General features: G+C 54.0%; 1 protein-coding gene across 1 annotated transcript; it reads right to left on the bottom strand.

Annotated features, from left to right (window-relative positions):
- Positions 1-17927: 17927 nt before the first annotated feature.
- RPP21 (ribonuclease P/MRP subunit p21) lies at positions 17928-19544 on the bottom strand. The gene is made up of 5 exons (XM_066250530.1): positions 19412-19544; positions 19226-19326; positions 18825-18907; positions 18177-18307; positions 17928-18038 (listed from the first exon to the last, which is right to left on the bottom strand). The coding sequence occupies exons 1-5, from the start codon at positions 19466-19468 to the stop codon at positions 17973-17975; spliced, it is 438 nt and encodes a 145-aa protein (XP_066106627.1). The 5' UTR covers positions 19469-19544; the 3' UTR covers positions 17928-17972.
- Between the last annotated feature and the right edge of the window lie 619 nt (positions 19545-20163).

The raw sequence follows: 20163 nt of genomic DNA, 5'->3' as shown, positions 1-20163 counted from the left end.
TCTAAGCTGGTGGACTTTTGCTCAAACCAGATGAGCCCACACTCAAGCTGGTGACCTCGGGGTCTCGAACCTGGGTCCTCCGCATCCCAGTCCGATGCTCTATCCACTGTGCCACCACCTGGTCAGGCCAGACCAGCCTTTTAAACACACAGTGTTAAGTTCCATTATTTAGAAGTCTGTGTGCACTAAGGGTGTCTGAGATTCATGGGGAGGGCACAGAGCCAGCCTCCTGACCCCACGTTCCCGGGGTTGGAGATGGAGCCGCGGTGCCCCGTGCGGGCTCTGAGCTGCCTTAGCGTCGTGGGCACCTCCGCCGCCAGCCGCTGTCTCTTGAGTCCAGGCACACGAAGCTGTGCTGTATGTCTGCCTTGAGCAGCTGGACTCCTGGACTGAATTTCTGGAGAAAAGGGAGACTGTTCTGTGACTTGTGTAGGGGTGAGAATAAGGGGCGTCAGGATTCCTTCTCAGGCACCCCACTCAGGCCCTGGGCACTGGGCAGTAACGCCCGCAAAGACCCCGTCACCCGGGAGCAGAAGCAGCTGAGGCTGAGGCACAGGGGCCATACGTCCCCTCCAGCTCCGCCCTGCGTGGGCTGCCGAGAGGGCGGAAGTCCGGAACGGTCCCTCCAGCGCTAAGCTTAAGCGCCACCAGCGTGTGAGCGAGCTCGGAGGTAGCCCAGAACGGGCTGGAAAGAGCCCAGGTCGAGGGAAAAGCCTCCCCGTCTCCTCTGGGGGCTCTTTAGCCTCTGGGCTGCGTCTCCCCTGGGAAGAAAGGGGGTCTGGGCTCAGTTTGATTTAAGGGTTCATGATGTTCAGGGGAGTCCAGGGGGCGTCGCTGCAGCTGGAAGTCATCTCAAGACGCGGAGGAAAAATGAGTTTCCCCTCACCTGTGGTCTCACGCGTGTCCACGGGCAGTGGGGAGGAGTCCAGGGCGGGGGTGAAGGGAGGAGTCCTGGGAGGAGCACGGGGTGGGGATGAAGGGAGGAGTCCCGGAACGGGAGGGAAGCTGAGGAGGCGGCATTGGCTGCTGAGAACCTGGACTCAGGCAGCTCCCACACCCGCAAGGGGCCGGACAAGAATGCATCCCAGGCCCGGCCAGTGACCCACTGCCCGGGGGGGGGGGGGGGGGGGGGGGGAGGAATGTGATTTAGAGAACTGGCTGAGCAACAGCAAATCTGGGAGGAGAAGGATAAATGATACCGCGAACCAGGGCCTGAGGCTGAGGCGAAAGTTCACTAAAAGGGACAGGAAACCAGGGGCCTGGTTCCCCTGCACCCTGAAATGCCCAGGACCCCGTCCTCACAGCCTCTTGCCCGGGTGCCGTCCACTGTGGAGATGCTTGGCCCGGGCGGTGTGGGGCTCTGGTAGTGCCCACAGCTTCTGGACACCTTCTTACTGGAGAGAGCGCAGTGCACCACGTTCATGCTGGATGGAGTTCCGTCTAGACACTGAGCAAGTTTCTTCCGAGTTTCTCTTTCCGGACCAAGTTCTAGTCCTGCTTCTGAGACGAAGTAGCTGTGTGTGGTCCAGGGCAGCTCAATTATGGGGCAGACAGGGACCAAAGACAGGAAGGGAGAGAGATGAGAAGCATCAACTCATAGCTGCAGCACCTTAGTTGTTCATGGATTGTTTTCTCATATGTGCCTTGACCAGGGGGGCTACAGCAGAGAGAGTGACCCCTTGCTCAAGCCAGTGACCTTGGGCTCAAGCCAGCAACCATGGGGTCATGTCTACGATCCCACGCTCAAGCCCACAACCCCGGGGTTTTGAACCTGGGTCCTCAGCATCCCAGGCTGATGTTCTTTCTATCCACTGCACCACCTCCTGGTCAGGCTTCTCATTTCCTATAATCATTGATACAACCAACAAAAATTGGTTGAAAACAGTATGTGCCAGACATGCTGAGTTCTGGGACAAAAAAAAACAACAACCCAACAACAAATAAGACCTAGACCTCAAAGAGTGCAGTAACCAGACACTAATAATAACAATAACGTAATAATGCAGTAACTCTATCGTACTATGCGAATTGGAAAAGAATTCCTTTCCAGGTGCCCACTGAACTGAGGGACTAAGCACGGGAGCCAGGACGTACTCATCCCAGTCATCCACCCACTGAACATCCGCCAGCAGTTACTGTCCGCCAGCTGCTGCTCCGGGTAAGCAGTACAGAAGCAGTCCTCTGCAGGTACACAGGTAAGTGGTTACAAGGGTGGGGTGAGTGCCCTGGGAAGGGAGGTGCAGGGTCCCTGTGGCCGCACGGGTTCCAGAAGGGAGGGGCTTTGGGGTGCTGATCGGGAAGGAGTGGAGAGACAGGGCCGGAAGCCATTTGTATAACAAGTTACATATGACTGGGGAAAAAAGTCAGTGGTCTGCGCTAGAGAGTTGCTATGGGAACGCCCCACAGGGGCAGCTGAGGTCATCTTGGTGAGTCAGGAAAGCTAGGGGAACCAAGCCGCGGTCCGAGCCGAGGCCTGAAGCCGGAGGGAGCAGGGGTTAGCCAGGCGTTGAGAGGGGAAGAGCGTTCCAGGGAAGGCAGAGAAGGTCCCGGAGCAGGCACCCGACGGTGTTGGCAGGCAAACGTGGGCATGGCTGTGGCAGAGGGCACGAGGGAGAAGGGGGGAAGGATGGAGCTGGAGGGGAAGCCTTGGGCCCGCCTTGTCAGCCATGCTGAAGATGGAGGCTTCGCACGCAGGGGTCTTCAAACTTTTTATAAAAACCGCCCACTTTTGCAGTGCTGGTCAACCTGGTCCCTACGGAGCAACCAAACAGCGCCGCGATTGGCCCACCATGAAAGCTGGACCGCCCACTAGTGGGCGGTAGGGACCAGGTTGACCAGCACTGCAAAAGTGGGCGGTTTTTATAAAAAGTTTGACGACTGACTGAGCAGAGACCTGTGTCTGAGGTTTTCTGGTGGCAGTGTGGAGACTGCTTTGGGAAGGGGGAGGTCAGAGGCCTTTGCAGCCATCCCAGGGGAAGAATAGAAACGAGGACTAAGGTAGTGGAAGATGGACAGGAGAAAAGCAGTTGTACTTAGAAACAGTTGTGGCGGCCTGACCAGGCGGTGGCGCAGTGGATAGAGCCTCGGACTGGGAGGCAGAGGACCCAGGTTCGAGACCCCGAAGTCACTGGCTTGAGCAAGGCGTTACTCAGTCTGCTGAAGGCCCAACTAAGGTGTCAAAACAAAAAACTGATGATTGATGCTTCTCATCTCTCTCCGTTCCTGTCTGTCTGTCCCTATCTATCCCTCTCTCTGACTCTCTCTCTGTCCCTGTATAAAAAAAGAAAGAAAGAAAGAAAGAAATAGTTGTGGCGTTTTCGTTGTTCATTGATTGCTTCTCATACGTGCCTTGACCAAGAGGCTCCAGCTGAGCCAGTGACCCCTTGCTCAAGCCAGCAACCTTTGGCTTCAAGCCAGCAATCTATGCGCTCAAGCCAGTGACCATGTGGTCATATCTATGATCCCACGCTCAAGCCAGCGACCCTGTGCTCAAGCTGGTGAGCCCTGCACTCAAGCTGGTGACCTCGGTCTCAAACCTGAGTCCTCAGCATCCCAGGGTGATGCTCTATCCACTGCACCCCACCTGGTCATTTATTTTTCACTGCCACCTTTGAATTTATTTTTCTTTAAGAGAGGCAGCGAGAGAGAGAGAGAGAGAGAGAGAGAGAGAGAGAGAGAGATAAGGACAATGAGCTGTTCCTGTTACGTACCCTTACTGAGAAATCCAACCGGCAGCCTCTGTGCTCCGGGACAACACTCCAATCAACCATGTTATCTGGTTAGGTCTTCTGGGCATTTATCTAAAGAAAACAAAAACACTAATTTGTGAAGATATAGGTACCCTTATGTTCATTGCAGCGTTATTTACAGTGGCCAAAATATGAAAGCAACCTAGGGGCCCACTGATAGATGAACGAACAAAGATGTGAGATGCACAGCAAACACACAGACACACACAATGGAGTGAGTATCACACAGCAATAAGGAAGAATGAAATCTTGCCATTTGTGACGACGTGGATGGATCCTAGAGAGTATTGTGCTAAGTGAAATAAGTCAGGCGGAGAAAGATAAACACCATATGGTTTCACTTATATGTGGAATCTAAAAAAATAAACAAAACAAAACACAGACAGAGTCTTAGAAACAGATCACAGGGGTGGCTAACAGAATGGAGGGGTGGTGGGATGTTTGAAAAAGGAAGGGAAGTGTATTCAATAATCTTGGGGTAAGTTTACATGGTGACAGGATTACTAGAAGCACTGGAGTGGTCACATTGTAAGGTATAAAAATGTTGAATCACTATGTTGTACACTGAAATTAATATAACCAATAAAATGTTATATACCAACTATAATTAAAAATTTTTTGAAGTATAAATGTGTGGGTGAAATTAAATAAAGATTATGGAAAAAATGTCTTCTGAGGTTTAAAAGGATAGATAATATGTAAAGTGGGAGAAGATAGAGTTAATTAAAATCTAGATTCTCTCTTTTCTCCACAATAATACTAAATTTATTTTTTCCTGTCTTTAAATTTGTTTTTATTGATTGATTTTAGTGAGAGAAGAAAGGAGAGAGGGAGAGACAGGAACCTTGAGCTATTTCTGTATGTGCCCCGCCTGGGTATCGAACCAACAACCTCTGTGCTTTGGGATGACTGACCCTCCAACCAACCAAGATATTTGGCCAGGGCTTTTTTATTTTTGAGATTTTGTTTATTGATTTTAGAGAGAGAGAGAAAAGGGGAGGAGAAGGAATAAGAAGCATCAACTCATGGTAGTTTCTTCTAATGTGTGCTTTGACGGGGCCATCCGGGGATTCGAACTAGCGACCTCGGAATTTCAGGTCAATGCTCTATCTACTGGGCCACCACGGGTCTATCTTTTTATATTCTGATAAAAACTTGAAAATGAACTTCTCATTTATTCGGTGGTCTACTTTCATTCTATTTTGTACATTTCAATATAGGACATGCAAAGAGAATATTTTGTGGGTCCTTCTATATGTTATATTTCTGAATTATTGCTGGTGTGTTCAGCAACTCTGATGCACTAAGCTTATAAATAATAAATGTAAAAATTCAGCTGTAGAGTCTGTATCGGTGAACAGTTTTCCACAATTGGAATGCCATTCATTGTGTTAGTGCAGGGTTGGGAACCTGTGGCTTGCGAGCCAGATGTGGCTCTTTTGATGGCTGTATTTGGCTCGCAGACAAATCTTTAATAAAAAAAATAATGACGTTAAAAATATAAAACATTCTCGCCTAACCTGTGGTGGTGCAGTGGATAAAGCGTCGGCCTGGAATGCTGAGGTTGCCGGTTCAAAACTCTGGGCCTGCCCAGTCAAGGCACATATGGGAGTTGATGCTTCCTACTCCTCCCCCCTTCTCTCTCTCTCTCTCTCTCTCTCTCTCCTCTAAAAATGAATAAATAAAAAAATATATAAAACATTCTTATGTATTACAATCCATTCATTTCCTACCGCTCATGTTCATGGTTGCGGTGGCTGGAGCCAATCACAGCTGTCCTCCGGGACAACACCAAATTTTCATTGGATAATGCATAACGTACACGGGTCGTTGTATGGCTCTCACGGAATTACATTTTAAAATATGTGGCGTTCATGGCTCTCCCAGCCAAAAAGTTTCCTGAACCCTGCGTTAGTGGAACCTCCCTAAGCCTTTCAGCACCACGGACAGAGCTACGCTTTTCCTGTGTGCGGAGCACACACAGCTGGATACTGGAAAGTTCAAGACAAACCCCGGGGGTTCAACCTGACCAGGTGGTGGCGCAGTGGATAGAGCGTCAGACTGGGATGCGGAAGAACCCAGGTTTGAGACCCCGAGGTCGCCAGCTTCAGCAAGGGGTTATTCGGTTATTCGACCTGCTGAAGGCCCGCGGTCAAGGCACATATGAGAAAGCAATCAATGAACAACTAAGAAGTCACAACGTGCAACGAAAAACTAATGATTGATACTTCTCATCTCTCTCGGTTCCTGTCTTTCTGTCCCTGTCTATCTCTGCCTCTGTAAAACAAAACAAAACAAAACAAAAACCCGGGGGTTCGTGCAATTGTGATTTCAAATACGATCATCAATCACAGTCTCAAACACTGCATCTCCCCCAGTTCCGATACTCCATTAACCACGATCTCGCCTTCACAGAAGGGCCTGTTCCAGCAGAAGGGGAACTGAATCCTAGAGGCAAAATGACTCCACTGAGCCTCTCTTCTGCCGGGAAGCCCACCTAGTGTAATAGTATTCAGGGCAAAGTAAGCACTTCAAGGAGGAGGACTTTAGCCTGGAGAAAACCCTCGTAGAAAAGCTGAGGGAAACGAAGACAGGAAGTCCATTACGTTTCAAGGCAGAGGCCATTGCTCAGCCTGGAGAATCGGTAAGGGCGTCAGAATGAACAGAGAGCTACGGAAGCAGAGAGATTACGGCATGAGTCGGGAGGATGAGGAGGCTGGACTGGCCGGAGTGTATTCCCCAGGTGGGAGGCAGCCTGGGTCCGCAGGGCGTGAGGAGCTCAGGAATTCATCCTATCAGGGCAGCAGGCCCTTAAATCTTTTTTTTTTTTTTTTTTTTTTTTTTACAGAGGCAGAGATAGACAGGGACAGACAGACAGGAACGGAGAGAGATGAGAAGCATCAATCATCAGTTTCTCGTTGAGCATTGCGACTTCTTAGTTGTTCATTGATTGCTTTCTCACGTGTGCCTTGACCGCGGGCCTTCAGCAGACGGAGTGACTCCCTGCTGGAGCCAGCGGAAGCCGCGCTCAAGCTGGCGACCTCGGGGTCTCGAACCTGGGTCTTCCGCATCCTAGTCCGACGCTCTATCCACTGCGCCACCACCTGGTCAGGCCCCTTAAATCTTTAAGTAGGACTAATCTATGAAAAAAACGTCATGACGGTGTGTGCATTGGCCAGGGAAACGAAACACAAACAGGTTTTAATCCAGCTTGCCTGAGCGGACGGGGAGAGTTGATGAGTGGATGTGAACCCCGTCCTTGCCTTCTCGGGGTCACACAGCGGCAAGGGGAACGAGGGCTGGAGGACTGCGCGTCCACTGCTGGGACTGGACGGAGCACAGGGGTGGTTCCGGGGACAGGGCGGTGCAGACGCAGAGGGGGACTTCCGAGACGGAGGGAGGTGAGTGTGGCTGGGTCTGGAGAAATCAGCGCGGCAAACGTAGGTACTGTGTTTCAATTGTCCGCAGTAGACACGGGGTGTCACCAGCGCTCAAGGTGGTGAGCCCGCACTTGAGCCAGATGAGCCCGTGCTCAAGCTGGAATGAATGACCACAAATTGGTGGCTTAAAAACAAAACAAGCCTGACCTGTGGTGGCGCAGTGGATAAAGCGTCAACCTGGAAACACTGAGGTTGCCGGTTCAAAACCCTGGGCCTGCCTGGTCAAGGCACATATGGGAGTTGATGCTTCCAGCTCCTTCCCCCTTCTCTCTCTCTCTCTCTCTCTCTCTCTCTCTCCTCTCTATAATGAATAAATAAAATCTTAAAAAAACAAATTGTTTCTCTCACCACTGTTGAGGCCAAAAGTCCAAAATTTGCCTTAGTGAACTAAAACCAAGGTGTCAGCTGGACTGGTCCCTTCTGAGGGTCTAAGGGAGAACACATTTCCGTACCCTTCCCCGCTTCTAAAGGCCGCCTAGCCTGACCAGGTGGTGATGCGGTGGATAGAGCGTCAACTTGGGACGCTGAGGACCCAGGTTCGAGACCCCAAGGTCACCAGCTTGAGCAGAGGTTCACCTGCTTGAGTGTGGGGTCACCGGCTTGAGCATGGGATCATAGACATGACCCCATGGTTGTTGGCTGAAAGCCCAAGGTCGCTGGCTTGAGCAAGGGGTCACTGGCTCAGCTGGAGCCCCCTGGTCAAGGCACAGGTGAGAAAGCAATTGATGAACAGCTAAACAGCCACAACTATGAGTTGATACTTCTCACCTCTCTCCTTTCCTGTCTGTCTGTCCCTCTCTCTCCCAAACAAATAAACAAACAAACGAAACAAAGGCTGCCTAAGCTCCTTGGCTTGTAACCCCTCCCTCACCTTCAGAGTGCTTCCCTCAGCCTCTCCCTCCATCATCTCACTGTCTTCTATTCTGACTCTCCCTCTTCCTCTTCCTCTTCCTGACTCCTCTGATGAGGACGGATATGCTTACTTCAGGCCCACCCACAAAACCCAGGATAAACTTCTCCATTCAAGATCCTTTTGCCATGCAAGTCACCATTCACAGTCTCCAGGGATTAGGTGATCAGAAGCCGTTCTCCATTCTAATACGAGAGGTAATTTGTAAGTGAAATTACTAAAGAGAAGCCAATTATTTACATCCTATAGTTTCCGATGCAATGTTATTTATTTCGACTTTGGCATGCATTTTCTGCAGTTAAAATGCTTTAAGGAGGTATATTATGTATTGATAGCTTTCACTTTAGTTGTATTCAAGACCTTAAGCAGTTCGAGTCTGTGTTTTTCCAGAAACATACACAGTAATTGAGTGAGCAGAACTCATGTAACTAAAGAGATAAAGAAAATGGGCCCTGGCCAGTTGGCTCAGTGGTAGAGCATTGGCCAGGTGTGTAGAAGTCTCGGGTTGATTCCTGGCCAGGGCACACAGGAGAAGTGCCCATCTGCTTCTCCACCCCTCCCCCTCTCCTTCCTCTCTGTCTCTCTTTTTCCCTCCGCAGCCAAGGTTCCATTGGAGCAAAGTTGGCCTGGGCGCTGGGGATGGCTCTATGGCCTCCCCCTCAGGCACTAGAACGCAACACCCCAGATGGGCAGAGCATCGCCCCCTGGTGGGCATGCCGGGTGGATCCCAGTTGAGCGCATGCGGGAGTCTGTCTCTCTGTCTCCCTGCTTCTCACTTCAGGAAAATACAAAATAATAATAATAATAAAATTAAAAAAATAAGGAAATGAAATGAAAGCTAAGGCTCATTAATCTTCCAGGTTCTTACAGTGTCTTTTACAAATAAAACTCATTCAAAACCCAGAATGCTGGTGAAGGGAGCGAGGCAGGTAAATGCCTCCGGCTTTCTCTCCTGGGGGCCACCAGGAGCTGCTCCTCCTTCGCGCAGCGGAAGGAACAGGCGTGCTGAGCGAACACGGTCCTCTCCAAACCTGTGCGGCAGAGGTCAACACAGCACCCCGCACTGCCGCGCATGGGGTCACATTGTCCCGCGATTGAATTCCCCTTTCTCTCACCTCCCCCAGGCCCGGGCTTGTGCTTCACAAACAGTTGCCAGCCTCTTAGATCCTCGACTCAGTCTCTGCACTCCAAAGCAGGGGTGCAGGGAAGACAGCTGTGCTAGGCTGTCTCTCTTGCACTTTGCACGATTAGTGCAGAAGCACGTGGCAGGGACATGTGGCAGGGACACGTGTGTGTGTGTGTGTGTGTGTGTGTGTGTAGCCTACGTAAGGGTACTTTCTCTCAGGGTGGACCGCTTGCCCTCCAGCCACCCGCAGTGGGCAGTCTGCCTGTTTGCTCGCCCGCCTTTGCCATAATCTAATAAACCGGAGGAGCCCAACGCGGTCCCGCTCCGCAGTTCCTCTACCGTCTGCCCGAGTCCAAGGCGAACCTGCCCAGCCGCGGCCACCGGCCTTACACGTGGGCTTCAACCATTTTTTTACACTTGGGGACCCGTGAAAATAGGAGAATTATCTGGGGACCGCTAAGGCAGAAATCGACCAGCGAGCACAAGCAAAGTCCACTAAGATCATTAGGTCTAAAATCTTCGTAGAACATCAGGGGGGTGGTGAACTCCTTCACCGACCAGCACGCAATGTCCGGTGGACCCGTCCACGCCGGCGGTTGAGAAAATACTGCTCGAAAGGGCCCAGGTTAAGGCAACAGGCCTTGTCACCGGTTCTAGAACGTGAAGCCTCAGGCTGGGATTTCCGGGTAGGTGGCTAACCTGTCTGCCAGCAGCAGGGACCCCATTTGCTGGGGTCTTGTCATGCCCAGGTGGCGGTTAGCCACACGCCCCCCTGCGATGTGTGAAGCAGGGTGGGCGCTCCTTATCTATGTCGCTTACATGGAGACACTGTCACTTAGGGACATTTTGGCATAGACTACTTCTGTCCTTAGTTTTTTCTTTTTAAGTGGGAAGGTGTCACAGGAGCCCGTGCTCCATTCCGAAGTGGCGGTGGTGGTCGCAGTGCTGGGTGGAAAGGGGGGTCTTCATCGTCGTCCTCCAGGAGCGAGGCCTCCGAGTTCTGCCGGGCCAGCGTCCCGCTCCGCGTGCGGACCCCGCGGACGGTGCTGTCCACTCCGCTCCCTCCCCACCAGCGCCCTCGTGTGGCGGAGGGCGCGCTCGCTCCGGGGCTGCAGGCGGGTGTCGGGTAGCAGCAGGTCAGGCGGTCCGAGTCGCTTGTCTTCTCCAAGCGGCCCAGCGTCTTCTTCTGGGCCAGGATGGCCGAGACCAACCAGCTCGGCCATGGGGGTGCACGAAAGGAGGGCGCCGCAGGACGTAAGAAAAAACACACACAAGAGACAATATTCCAGGGCGCTGCCAGCCTCCAGAACTGAGAGCCCGGATCTCTGCAGCCTCATCGTATTTATTGGTCTCTTGGCTCATCCAGCAGATTAGCAGAGCCTGGGTCAGATTAGTCTAGAATGGGTTCAAGTGCGGAGAAAGATGATTAATACTTTTCAGGTATGTAGGGAAAAGCCCATAGGGATCAGCTGCTTCCTGTAAACAATCTTATCAGTGCTTGCCGGGGCGGCTTCTGCCCCCACAGGACTTGGTGTCCCGAAGTCCACACCCAAAACTTGTCTCACAAGCTGCTGTTGAATCTCTTGGCCATTTTCCCACACAGGATGGTGGCACTGACGTCATCCACGTCCACCTGCCCAGGCTGCCGAAGACCCTCACGGCCGAGGGCGTGTGTGTGTGTGTGGGGGGGTCCATCTCCTCCTCCTCCCCCACCGACTGCACACCTGCCGGCCTTGCTGGCGCTTCACCTGTTTTTTTTGTTGTTGTTGTTTTTTGTATTCCTTTGAAGCTGGAAACCGGGAGGCAGTCAGACAGACTCCCGCATGCGCCCGACCGGGATCCACCCGGCACGCCCACCAGGGGGCGACGCTCTGCCCACCAGGGGGCGTCGCTCTATTGTGACCAGAGCCATTCTAGCGCCTGGGGCAGAGGCCACGGAGCCATCCTCAGCGCCCGGGCCATCTTTGCTCCAATGGAGCCTCCGCTGCGGGAGGGGAAGAGAGAGACAGAGAGGAAGGAGAGGGGGAGGGGTGGAGAAGCAGATGGGCGCTTCTCCTGTGTGCCCTGGCCGGGAATCGAACCTGGGACTTCTGCACGCCAGGCCGACACTCTACCACTGAGCCAACCGGCCAGGGCCGCTTCACCTGTTTTTTAATTTATATTTTTTGTTGTTCGATAGTAGAACTTTTGTTTTGTTTTACATATTCAGATCGTAATTCCTTATCAGATGCATGATTAGCATATATTTTCTCCCAATTTATGAGTTGCCTATTTACTCTTGTTTATCGTGTCCTCGGATGCACCGTCACTTTTAATTTTGGTGAAATCCAAGTTATCCGTTTTTGTTGTGGCTGCCTGGGTTTTCTGGTGTCGTATCCAAAAAAAAAAAAAAAAAAAAAAGGTCACCAAACCCCAAGTCATCCGTGGCAAGGCCAACGCCGGACACCGAGCCCCCACCTCGGGCCTGGGTCGGGGGAGACGCAAGCCGGGACCAGCGCAGAGCAGCTCGCGCACCGCAGGTCCGAATCCCAGGTCCCCCGGAGGGGATGGGGACGAGGTCTCCTGGGCGAAGACACTCGTGCAAACTGGGTTTGCGGGGGGCTGAGTGCCAGGGTGGGCGGACTTGGACTGAGCGAGTTCCGAGGAGCTGCGCGGCCGAGCGGGGACGCGGAGGCCGCAGACGGCAGCGGCCGCCACTACCCGGAGCGGCCACCAGGCGGCGCCAGAGGAGCGGCCACCGGCGAGCCGCGGGGCGGGGCGGGGCGGGGCGGGGCGGGGCGCTGCGCGCGTGACCGGCCCAGCCCCGAGCTTCCGCAAAGCCCTTGCCTCCGCTTGTTGCTTACCTTTTTTTTAAGCATTGGAGTCCATGTCCTCTTTTTTCCCCTTTTCTTCAGTTTGACCCTCTTCACCCCTTCGATCGAGGAAAAACCCTCCTCTCGAGAAGTGCAACTCGCCCGTAAACCGTGGACACTGTCCCTTGGGCCTCCCCAGTTTCTCACAGGCCCACTTTTCCCAGACGCACCAGAAGCCACCAGGGCAACGTCCACGTGCTTCCTCCGCTCAGCTCAGGGGAGCACGGGGAAGACACCGGGTCGGGACCGCCGAGACACCCAGCGACTGCAGGTCCCGACGCCCGCGCGTGGACGAGCAGGGGGCGCCGAGAAGCCGGCCTTGACCGCAGGGAGAGACCCGGGGACGCTCCCGGTGGGAGTGACAGCAGGAGGTCCCCGGGTGGCCTCGCGTGTCTGTGGTTTCCCGCCGCGCCGCCCAGACCGCCAGGCTCAGTGTCCACGTCCTAAACCAGCCGGTATTGGTTTCACGCGCCCACGTGGGACTGCGCGCCTGCACCATACCAGGAGCTCACGGAGGGGCTCGGGGACACGGAGCCCGTCTGCTACCTCCAGGGCGCCCAGGCAGGACCACCGGCTGGGAGCCCCCCCACCCCCTCCCGCCTGCTGGGCACAGGTGCTGCCAGGCCCACGACCCAGATTCAGAGAAGCCCCCAAGAAAGGTGAAGGGAGTAAGTCCAGAGTGGTAGTTACAGAATAGTCATGGGGTGTAAAGCACAGCACAGGGAATATAGTCAATAATATTTTAATAACTACATATGGTGCCAAATGGGTACTAGATTTACAGGGGGGGGGGGAATCACTTCATAAGTTATATAAATATTGGACCAGTATATATATTATACACCTGAAGCCAATATAACATTGAATGTCAAATGTAATTTTAAAAAAATTAAAACTTATCCTTTTACTATGTTAAGCTATCTCACCTGACCTGTGGTGGCACAGTGGGTAAAGCATTGACCTGGAGTGCTGAGGTCACCAGTTCCAAACCCTTACCTGGTCAAGGCCCATACAACAAACTACAAGTTCATGCTTCCTGCTCCACCCCACCCCTTCTCTCTTTCTAAAAAAAAAAGTTAAGCCATCTTTTCTTCTAAAAATTTCCAATGGCCTCCGGGTGAGCAACATCAGTGTCCTTACAAGGGCTTAAACATCCTTGGCCTCCATGACCTCTCCAGCCACACTGCCTACTCTCCGCCTTGCTCAGTCCGTTCCAGTCACTCTGTCTGTCCTTCCTGACTCTCAACTCCCTGGGGCAGGCTCCCACTTCAGATCTCTGCCCAGATACCTGCATGACTAGATTCCTTACCTCCTTCTTTCTGCAAATGTCACTCTCAGCTCGGGCTCCTTCAAAGCGGACCCAGAGACAGACCTTGGTTCAGGTAGCTACCTGGATGATCGTCCCAGGAATTAGGGTGACGCGGTGAAGTGGGGAGCATCCCAGGGAAGTGTGTCAAGGCCATGTGGTGTGACCAGGGCTCAACCTTGCGAGAGACCAGGAGAGATTATGTAGTGATTTTCAACCTTTTTACATTTGGGGACTGGTGAGAATAGAAATATTTTGGGGACCGCTAAGGCAGAAATCACCCTGAGCATAAGCAAATTTGACTAAGATCACTGGGTCTGTAATTTCATACCATATCAGGGTGGTTAACTCTTCTGCAGACTAGCATGAAAAACTTCTGGTGGACCAGTCCATGGACAGGTGGTTGAAAAACTGATGTATTTATCCACCAATTCTCACCCCTCATTGCTTGGGGCGCCCCCCCAAAAGCATCATTCCCTGGCATCTTTCTCCTACCCTGCATGGTCCTGCTTCCAGATAATACCCTTGGGCGATCATGATCACGCTCAAAACAAACTTGGCCAAGGAGCTCAGAACCCAGACTTCTGCATGAAGCCAAGGAAGTGAACGGAAGATGAGAAGGGTCCCCACCTGCAGTGGATGCACTTTTAGGGTACATGTTTCTGTCTGTTACAGCTGGCCCAAGTAGCTGTTGGTGCCAGAAACAAAACTGTGGAAGAATAACACACACAGTTCCTTGGACAGTGTTTTGTATTTTCCATGTGATTGACTGACAGGTAAAGGAGAAGGTGGAGAGACAGACCGAGACAGGACAAGCCATGGTTGATTCCTGTAGCAGTGGTCCCCAGGGAACCAATGGCCCTCCCGGTTTTCGTGTCCTGGTGCTAACTGGCTGGGTGAAGGCCACATGGAGAAGCACCGAGGGGCCAGACATGCCCAGTGAAGCTTCCTGGGTCTTCCAGACCAGGTACGGGCTGCCTGCTAAATGCAGTGTAGTGACACCAGGCTGTGCTCTGTGGAGCGGAAGAACCACCCAGCCAAGCCCACAGAATGAGGGAAAGTAATACATCACTGTTGGCTTTTTTTTTTTTTTTTTTTTAGTGAGACGAGAGGAGGCAGACAGACTGACTCCCATTTGTGCTGACTGGGATCCACTCGGCAACCCCACTAGGGGGCGATGCTCTGAGCATCTTGGGCCATTGCTCCGTTGCTCAGCAAATGAGTCACCTTTTTAGTGCCTGAGGTGGAGGCCATGGAGCCATCCTCAGTGCCTGGGGCCAACTCACTCCAATTCAGCCATGGCTGCAGGAGGAGGAGGAGGAGGAGGAGAGAGAGAGAGAGAGAGAGAGAGAGAGAGAGAGAGAGAGAGAGAAAGGGAGAGAGGGGGAGGGGTGGAGAAGCAGATGGTCACTTCTCCTGTGTGCCCTGACCCAGAATCGAACCCGGGACATCCACAAGCGGGGTGGATGCTAGTTTACCACTGAGCCAGCCGGCCAGGGCCAATCATTATTGTTTTCAGCCACAACATTATAAAGCGTTTTAATGAAGTTGCCGATTTTAATGCAGAAGTGCAACACAGGATTTAAAAGAAAAAGGGGGGAAAAAACCCCTGCATTCTGGAACTAGTAACTTTTATTTGTACACTTTTAGGGTAAACTGATTAGCTGGTACCTACCAAAGAGATCAGGCGGAAATTCTGTCTTTGAGTAAGTTCTCTTGGTCTACTGAAGAAAACAGAGTTTTTTGTTTGTTTACTAATTCTCAAGAAAACCCTGAGGGTTTACCTAGAGCCTACTTGTGTAATAGTTGCCCCTGTCCTCTTGTTATCACCTTTGACCTTGTTCGTTTTGTGATAAGGTGTCAAGAACTACAAAACTGTTGATACTGGTATTTCAAAAGGAAGAGCCAGGCCCCCTTACCCCTCCCTTCTGAGGAGGAAAAATAAAAACCCAAGAGAAAGAGATTAAAGGGGCAAAAGTTAGCAGTTAATCATAATTTAACTGTAGTTCTCTGGAAGGGCTGAGGCCACTACTTGCTAGACAGAGCAAAGAAGGTAATAAAACCTATCTGAAAACTTCCTCTCCCCCTTCCTTAAGAGCCTTTAGGAGACAATGTTTACATACCTTAATTAAAAATTCCTATAAGTCCTCCGTCCCTCCTGCAGTCCTGAGAGTGACATACACCTCTAGACAAAGGGATCACGAGCCCACTCCCCTGCTTGAAAAACCTGCATTCTGTAACATTTTATATGCTTTCTAGTAATCATCCCTCTTGAAATCCTCTGTATGTATAAAACTTGTAAACTAAGTAAGCGGGGACTAGGTTTCCTAATAAGTAGCCCCAACACTCTTAGCAGAGGTAATTTCATTTATCCTCTCTCCTTGTCTTAAGCTAACCATTTCCTTTCCCACAGGGATGGGTTGTAAACCCTGGAAGATTTGGGAATGTCTTTGATATGTAAAACATTTATCACTACTGTGTTATCTTATGGTCTTGAGGAGTGTAGGCATGTTTTTCCTTTTTTTTTATTTTTTATTTTTATTTTTTATTTTATTTATTTATTTTCTGAAGCTGGAAACGGGGAGAGACAGTCAGACACACTCCCGCATGCGCCCAACCAGGATCCAACCGGCACGCCCCTGTCACCAGGGGCGAAGCTCTGCCCACCAGGGGGCGAGGCTCTGCCCATCCTGGGCGTCGCCATGCTGCGACCAGAGCCACTCTAGCGCCTGGGGCAGAGGCCACAGAGCCATCCCCACCGCCACCCGGGCCATCCTTGCTCCAATGGAGCCTTGGCTGCGGGAGGGGAAGAGAGAGACAGAGAGGAAAGCGCGGCGGAGGGGTGGAGAAGCAGATGGGCGCTTCTCCTGTGTGCCCTGGCCGGGAATCGAACCCGGGTCCTCCGCACGCTAGGCCGACGCTCTACCGCTGAGCCAACCGGCCAGGGCCTCCTTTTTTTTTTTTAACTTTTCTTTTTTTTATTAATTTTTAGAGAGGAGAGAGAGTGAGAGAGAGAGAAGGGGGAGAGAGGAGCAGGAAGCACCAACTCCCACATGTGCCTTGACCAGGGAAGCCCAGGGTTTTGAACCGGCGACCTCAGCATTCCAGGTCGACGTTTGATCCATTGCGCCACCACAGATCAGTCATGTTTTTCCTTTTAATAGATCTTATATATAGCCTGGCCAGGCAGTGGCGCAGTGTGGAGGACCCAGGTTCAAAGCCCTGAGGTCACCGGCTTGAGCCCAAGGTTGCTGGTTTGAGCAAGGGGTCACTAGCTCTGCTGAGCCCCCTGGTCAAGGCATATATAAGAAAGCAATCAATGAACAGCTAAGATGCCGCAACAAAGAGATGCTTCTCATCTCTCTCTCTCTCTCCCTTCCTGTCTGTTCTTATCTGTCCCTCCGTTACAACAAAACTCTATAGATCCTATAGATAAATGTAAGCTTATCAGTAAATGACTTTTTTACCATGTTCCCCCTGCTTTCCCCCCAACCAGTATGTGATCAAGTCTATATAACCAGACTCAGAGCTACGATCTCGGCTGCACAATTTGGATTAGCTATACTCCGTGTAAGTCATATGTAGCCAGCTTATTAATAAATCTCCAAAACTCCTCCTAAAACTTCTTCTGTATCCTGCCTTGGTGTCTCTATGTAACCTGTGAATTAAAGTACACCACTTTATAACAGTTTGGGTTTGTACAATTCCCCTTGTTAGAATTTTTGTTTGTTTGTATTTTTCCAAAGTGAGAAGCGGAGAGGAGGCAGACAGACTCCCACATGAGCCCGACCGGGATGCCCACTAGAGGGGATGCTCTAACCATCTGGGGCGTTGCTCCGTTGCAACCGGAGCCATTCTAGCGCCTGAGGCGGAGACCATGGAGCCATCCCCAGTGACCAGGCCAACTTTGCTCCAATGGAGCCTTGGCTGCAGGAGGGAAAGAGAGAGACAGAGAGAAAGGAGAGGGGGAAGGGTGGAGAAGCAGAAGGGAGCTTCTCCTGTGTGCCCTGGCCGGAAATCAAACACGGGACACTTATATGTTGGCCGGCGCTCTACCACTGAGCCAACCAGCCAGGGCCCCCCTTGTTAGAATTTTAAAGAACAAAACCCAGAGATTGGAAAAGACAATCTCTTTTGTGATTGAGCCAGAGGACCTGAAGGCCCTCCCCCCACAACTTTCTCCTTCAATCAGAAACAGCATCTGTGGGGTCAGCAGTCTGTCCAGCCTTTCAGGCAACAGTCAGGGTCACCTGACTAAGGAAAGCCCCCGGGAGGCTCCGCCCTGAGGACAGCCCTGCAGCCAGAGTTCCACAGTCACACTGCACGGAGGAGCAGCTGTGACGGGAGTCGGGGCCCTGCACACGCCAGCTGCTGAGTGGGGCCGCGTGGTCTGCGGACAGGGCGTCTCCCTGAACGGTGGGTGGAGGGGATGATGAAGACGGAGGACGGAGGACTAAGGGGAGGCTGGCTGGTGACGAGAAATACAGACAGAACAGAGGGAAACGGATGAAGAGCTGAAATACTTACATTACAGACGCACCGAAGCCAAACAATTAAACTTTATTTATTTGGAAGGGGGGGAGGATCCATCACTGGCGCCTGGAACCCCGGGCTGGGGAGGGCGGTGCTTGGCCGGGGCTGTGGTGGTCTGGGGCCTGGACGGACGGGAAGAGGTCGTTTTGTACGGCTGTGGCGTGTCTCCCAGCAACCCAGAACTCCCCAGTGTGCCCCCTTCAGCTCTCCGCCCCCCACATCCCTGCCCCCCCCCGGGGATGCCCCGCGTCTGTGCGCACCTCTCCTGCCGGGCCCCCCAGCTGGGCCTCCGGCCGGCCTCCCCAGAGCACGTGCTCAGGGCTGTTGAGGAGCCGCCGGCTGCGTCGGCAGGTCAGGCAGGTCTGCACCGTCCAGCGCTGTCCCCTGCGGCCTGGGGTCGCAGCGCGAAAGCGGAAGAGAGCCCTTGCTTTAGGAGAAGAAAAGGTCTCCGGGCCCCGTGGTGTCCCCACTGTGTCTGCTAGGAGGAACCCCGCGTCTCCCCCACTCTGCACGCAGATTCGATCGTGTGAAGCCCCCCCGCACACGACAGTTTCTAGGGACTCTGCTCCGGAACTCTCCTCTCTCCGCAGCCGTCATCGCCGGGGTCCCCGCCGCCGCCCCCTCCTCTACGGGCCTGCGCGACCCCGACTGCAGCAGCTCTGCCAGCCCAACGGCCCCCACAGACTGCACTGTCCACGGGACCGCGAACCCCGCGCGGCGGCCGGGCGGGATAGGGAATAAACGTTCGCTGCGCGTCCGCCCGCCCGCCCCGCCCCGCCCCGCCCCGTCTCTGCGCTGCGCGCGGAGCCCACCGCCGGCGGCGTGGGCCGCACGAGGCCCGGGCTCGCGGCTGGGGTGCGGGGTGCCACCCGGCGCCACGGGCTCACTCGCCCCACGCTCGCACTCACGTCTCTGGCGCTGTGTGCAGCTCAGGCCTGGGATGAGGAGGGACGAGCAGCCGCGACAGATGCTCCTCTTCACTGACGGGTCCCTGCGGCGGAGGACGGGGGTCTGCGTCTGCCTGCCCGCGGCCGGGCCCCGCGCGCCCCTCCCCGCCTGCTCCGCCCGCCCGCCGCCGTGGCCGAGATGCGAGCCCCATCCCTGCCCGCCGCCCGCCCGCGCACCCCTCCCTGCCTGCCCTCCGCCGGCCCCGCGCGCCCCTCCCCGCCTGCCCGCCGCCGGCACCGCGCGCCCCTCCCCGCCTGCCCGCCGCCGGCCCCGCGCGCCCCTCCCCGCCTGCCCGCCGCCGGCCCCGCGCGCCCCTCCCCGCCTGCCCGCCGCCGGCCCCGCGCTGCCCGCTGCCCCTCACCGCCGCAGGACGAGCCGCCGCGCGATGGTCCTCTCCGTGTGGCAGTAGAACCTCGCCAGCGCCTGGTTCTCGGGGTCCCGCGCGAGGACGCAGTGGGCGGCCTACGGGAGCGGCGGTCACGGGTCACGGAGGGCGGCAGCACCGGGTCCCCCACCCCCTGCCCGAGCGCCCCCTCCGCGGACTCACCTGGTACAGGAAGCTGAGCCTCTGGAAAGCCTCGCGGTCCTTCACTGGTCCCGCCATCCGCGCGAGCGAGCGCCCCAGCGGAGGCCGCCGGCCCCGCCTCTCCGCCGCGCCGCCCCGGCCGCAGCGCAAGGCCTCCTGGGAAGCGCAGTCCGGCCCGCGAGGCGCGTCCTGGGCCTCCCACGCCCTCCTGTTTGAGCGCTTCTCCCCCCGGACCCCGCCGAGACTCGCGGCTTCCTTCACGTGGTCAGCCCTCCTAACTAGAGCTAAGTAAGGAGCGACTGGCAAACAGGCCGGGGCAACAGGAGGATCCCCAAGTGTTCCGCGTCTCCAGGACACAGCCGCGTCTCCGCGCAGCTAGGCTGGGGAGATGCTACGGTGCGGTGCATCCCGGGACAGACCTGCCCTACTCTCTGAAGCCAAAGGTGGGTGCCTGGAAGAGCTACAGGTAGAGGGAACAGAGGTTACACATTCAAATAAAGTCACTAGGGCCCTGGCCGGTAGAGCAGTTGGTGAGAACGTTGACCCTACACGCCACGGTCGTGGCTAATTAGATCCGGGCCTGGGCACATGAATACAGGAATCAACCAGAGCACATAAACAAGTGGAACAACAAATCGATGTTTTCCTCTCTCTCTCAAATTAATAAATATTTAAAAACGTGAACACTTGCTGGTGCCAGTGGGAGTGAAATTGGAAAGGGTGATGAGGCGGGTGGAGGGAAGGGACAACAGGGCTCGGCCCACAGGAAGCAC

This window comes from Saccopteryx bilineata, chromosome 1 (genome assembly GCF_036850765.1).
Source record: "Saccopteryx bilineata isolate mSacBil1 chromosome 1, mSacBil1_pri_phased_curated, whole genome shotgun sequence".
Classification (NCBI taxonomy): domain Eukaryota; kingdom Metazoa; phylum Chordata; class Mammalia; order Chiroptera; family Emballonuridae; genus Saccopteryx; species Saccopteryx bilineata.
Note: the sequence above shows the minus strand (reverse complement) of the source record. Positions and strands in the feature narration are given on the sequence as shown.

What these genes read in the sequence shown, in the direction of transcription:
- RPP21 (XM_066250530.1), bottom strand. Translation starts at nt 19,468, where the DNA reads ATGGCGGGACCAGTGAAGGACCGCGAGGCTTTCCAGAGGCTCAGCTTC. An exon ending in GGCTCAGCTTCCTGTACCAG is followed by an intron (nt 19,327 to 19,411) that starts GTGAGTCCGCGG and finishes CCGCTCCCGTAG; the next exon opens with GCCGCCCACTGCGTCCTCGC. An exon ending in CTGCACACAGCGCCAGAGAC is followed by an intron (nt 18,308 to 18,824) that starts GTGAGTGCGAGC and finishes CTGCGACCCCAG; the next exon opens with GCCGCAGGGGACAGCGCTGG.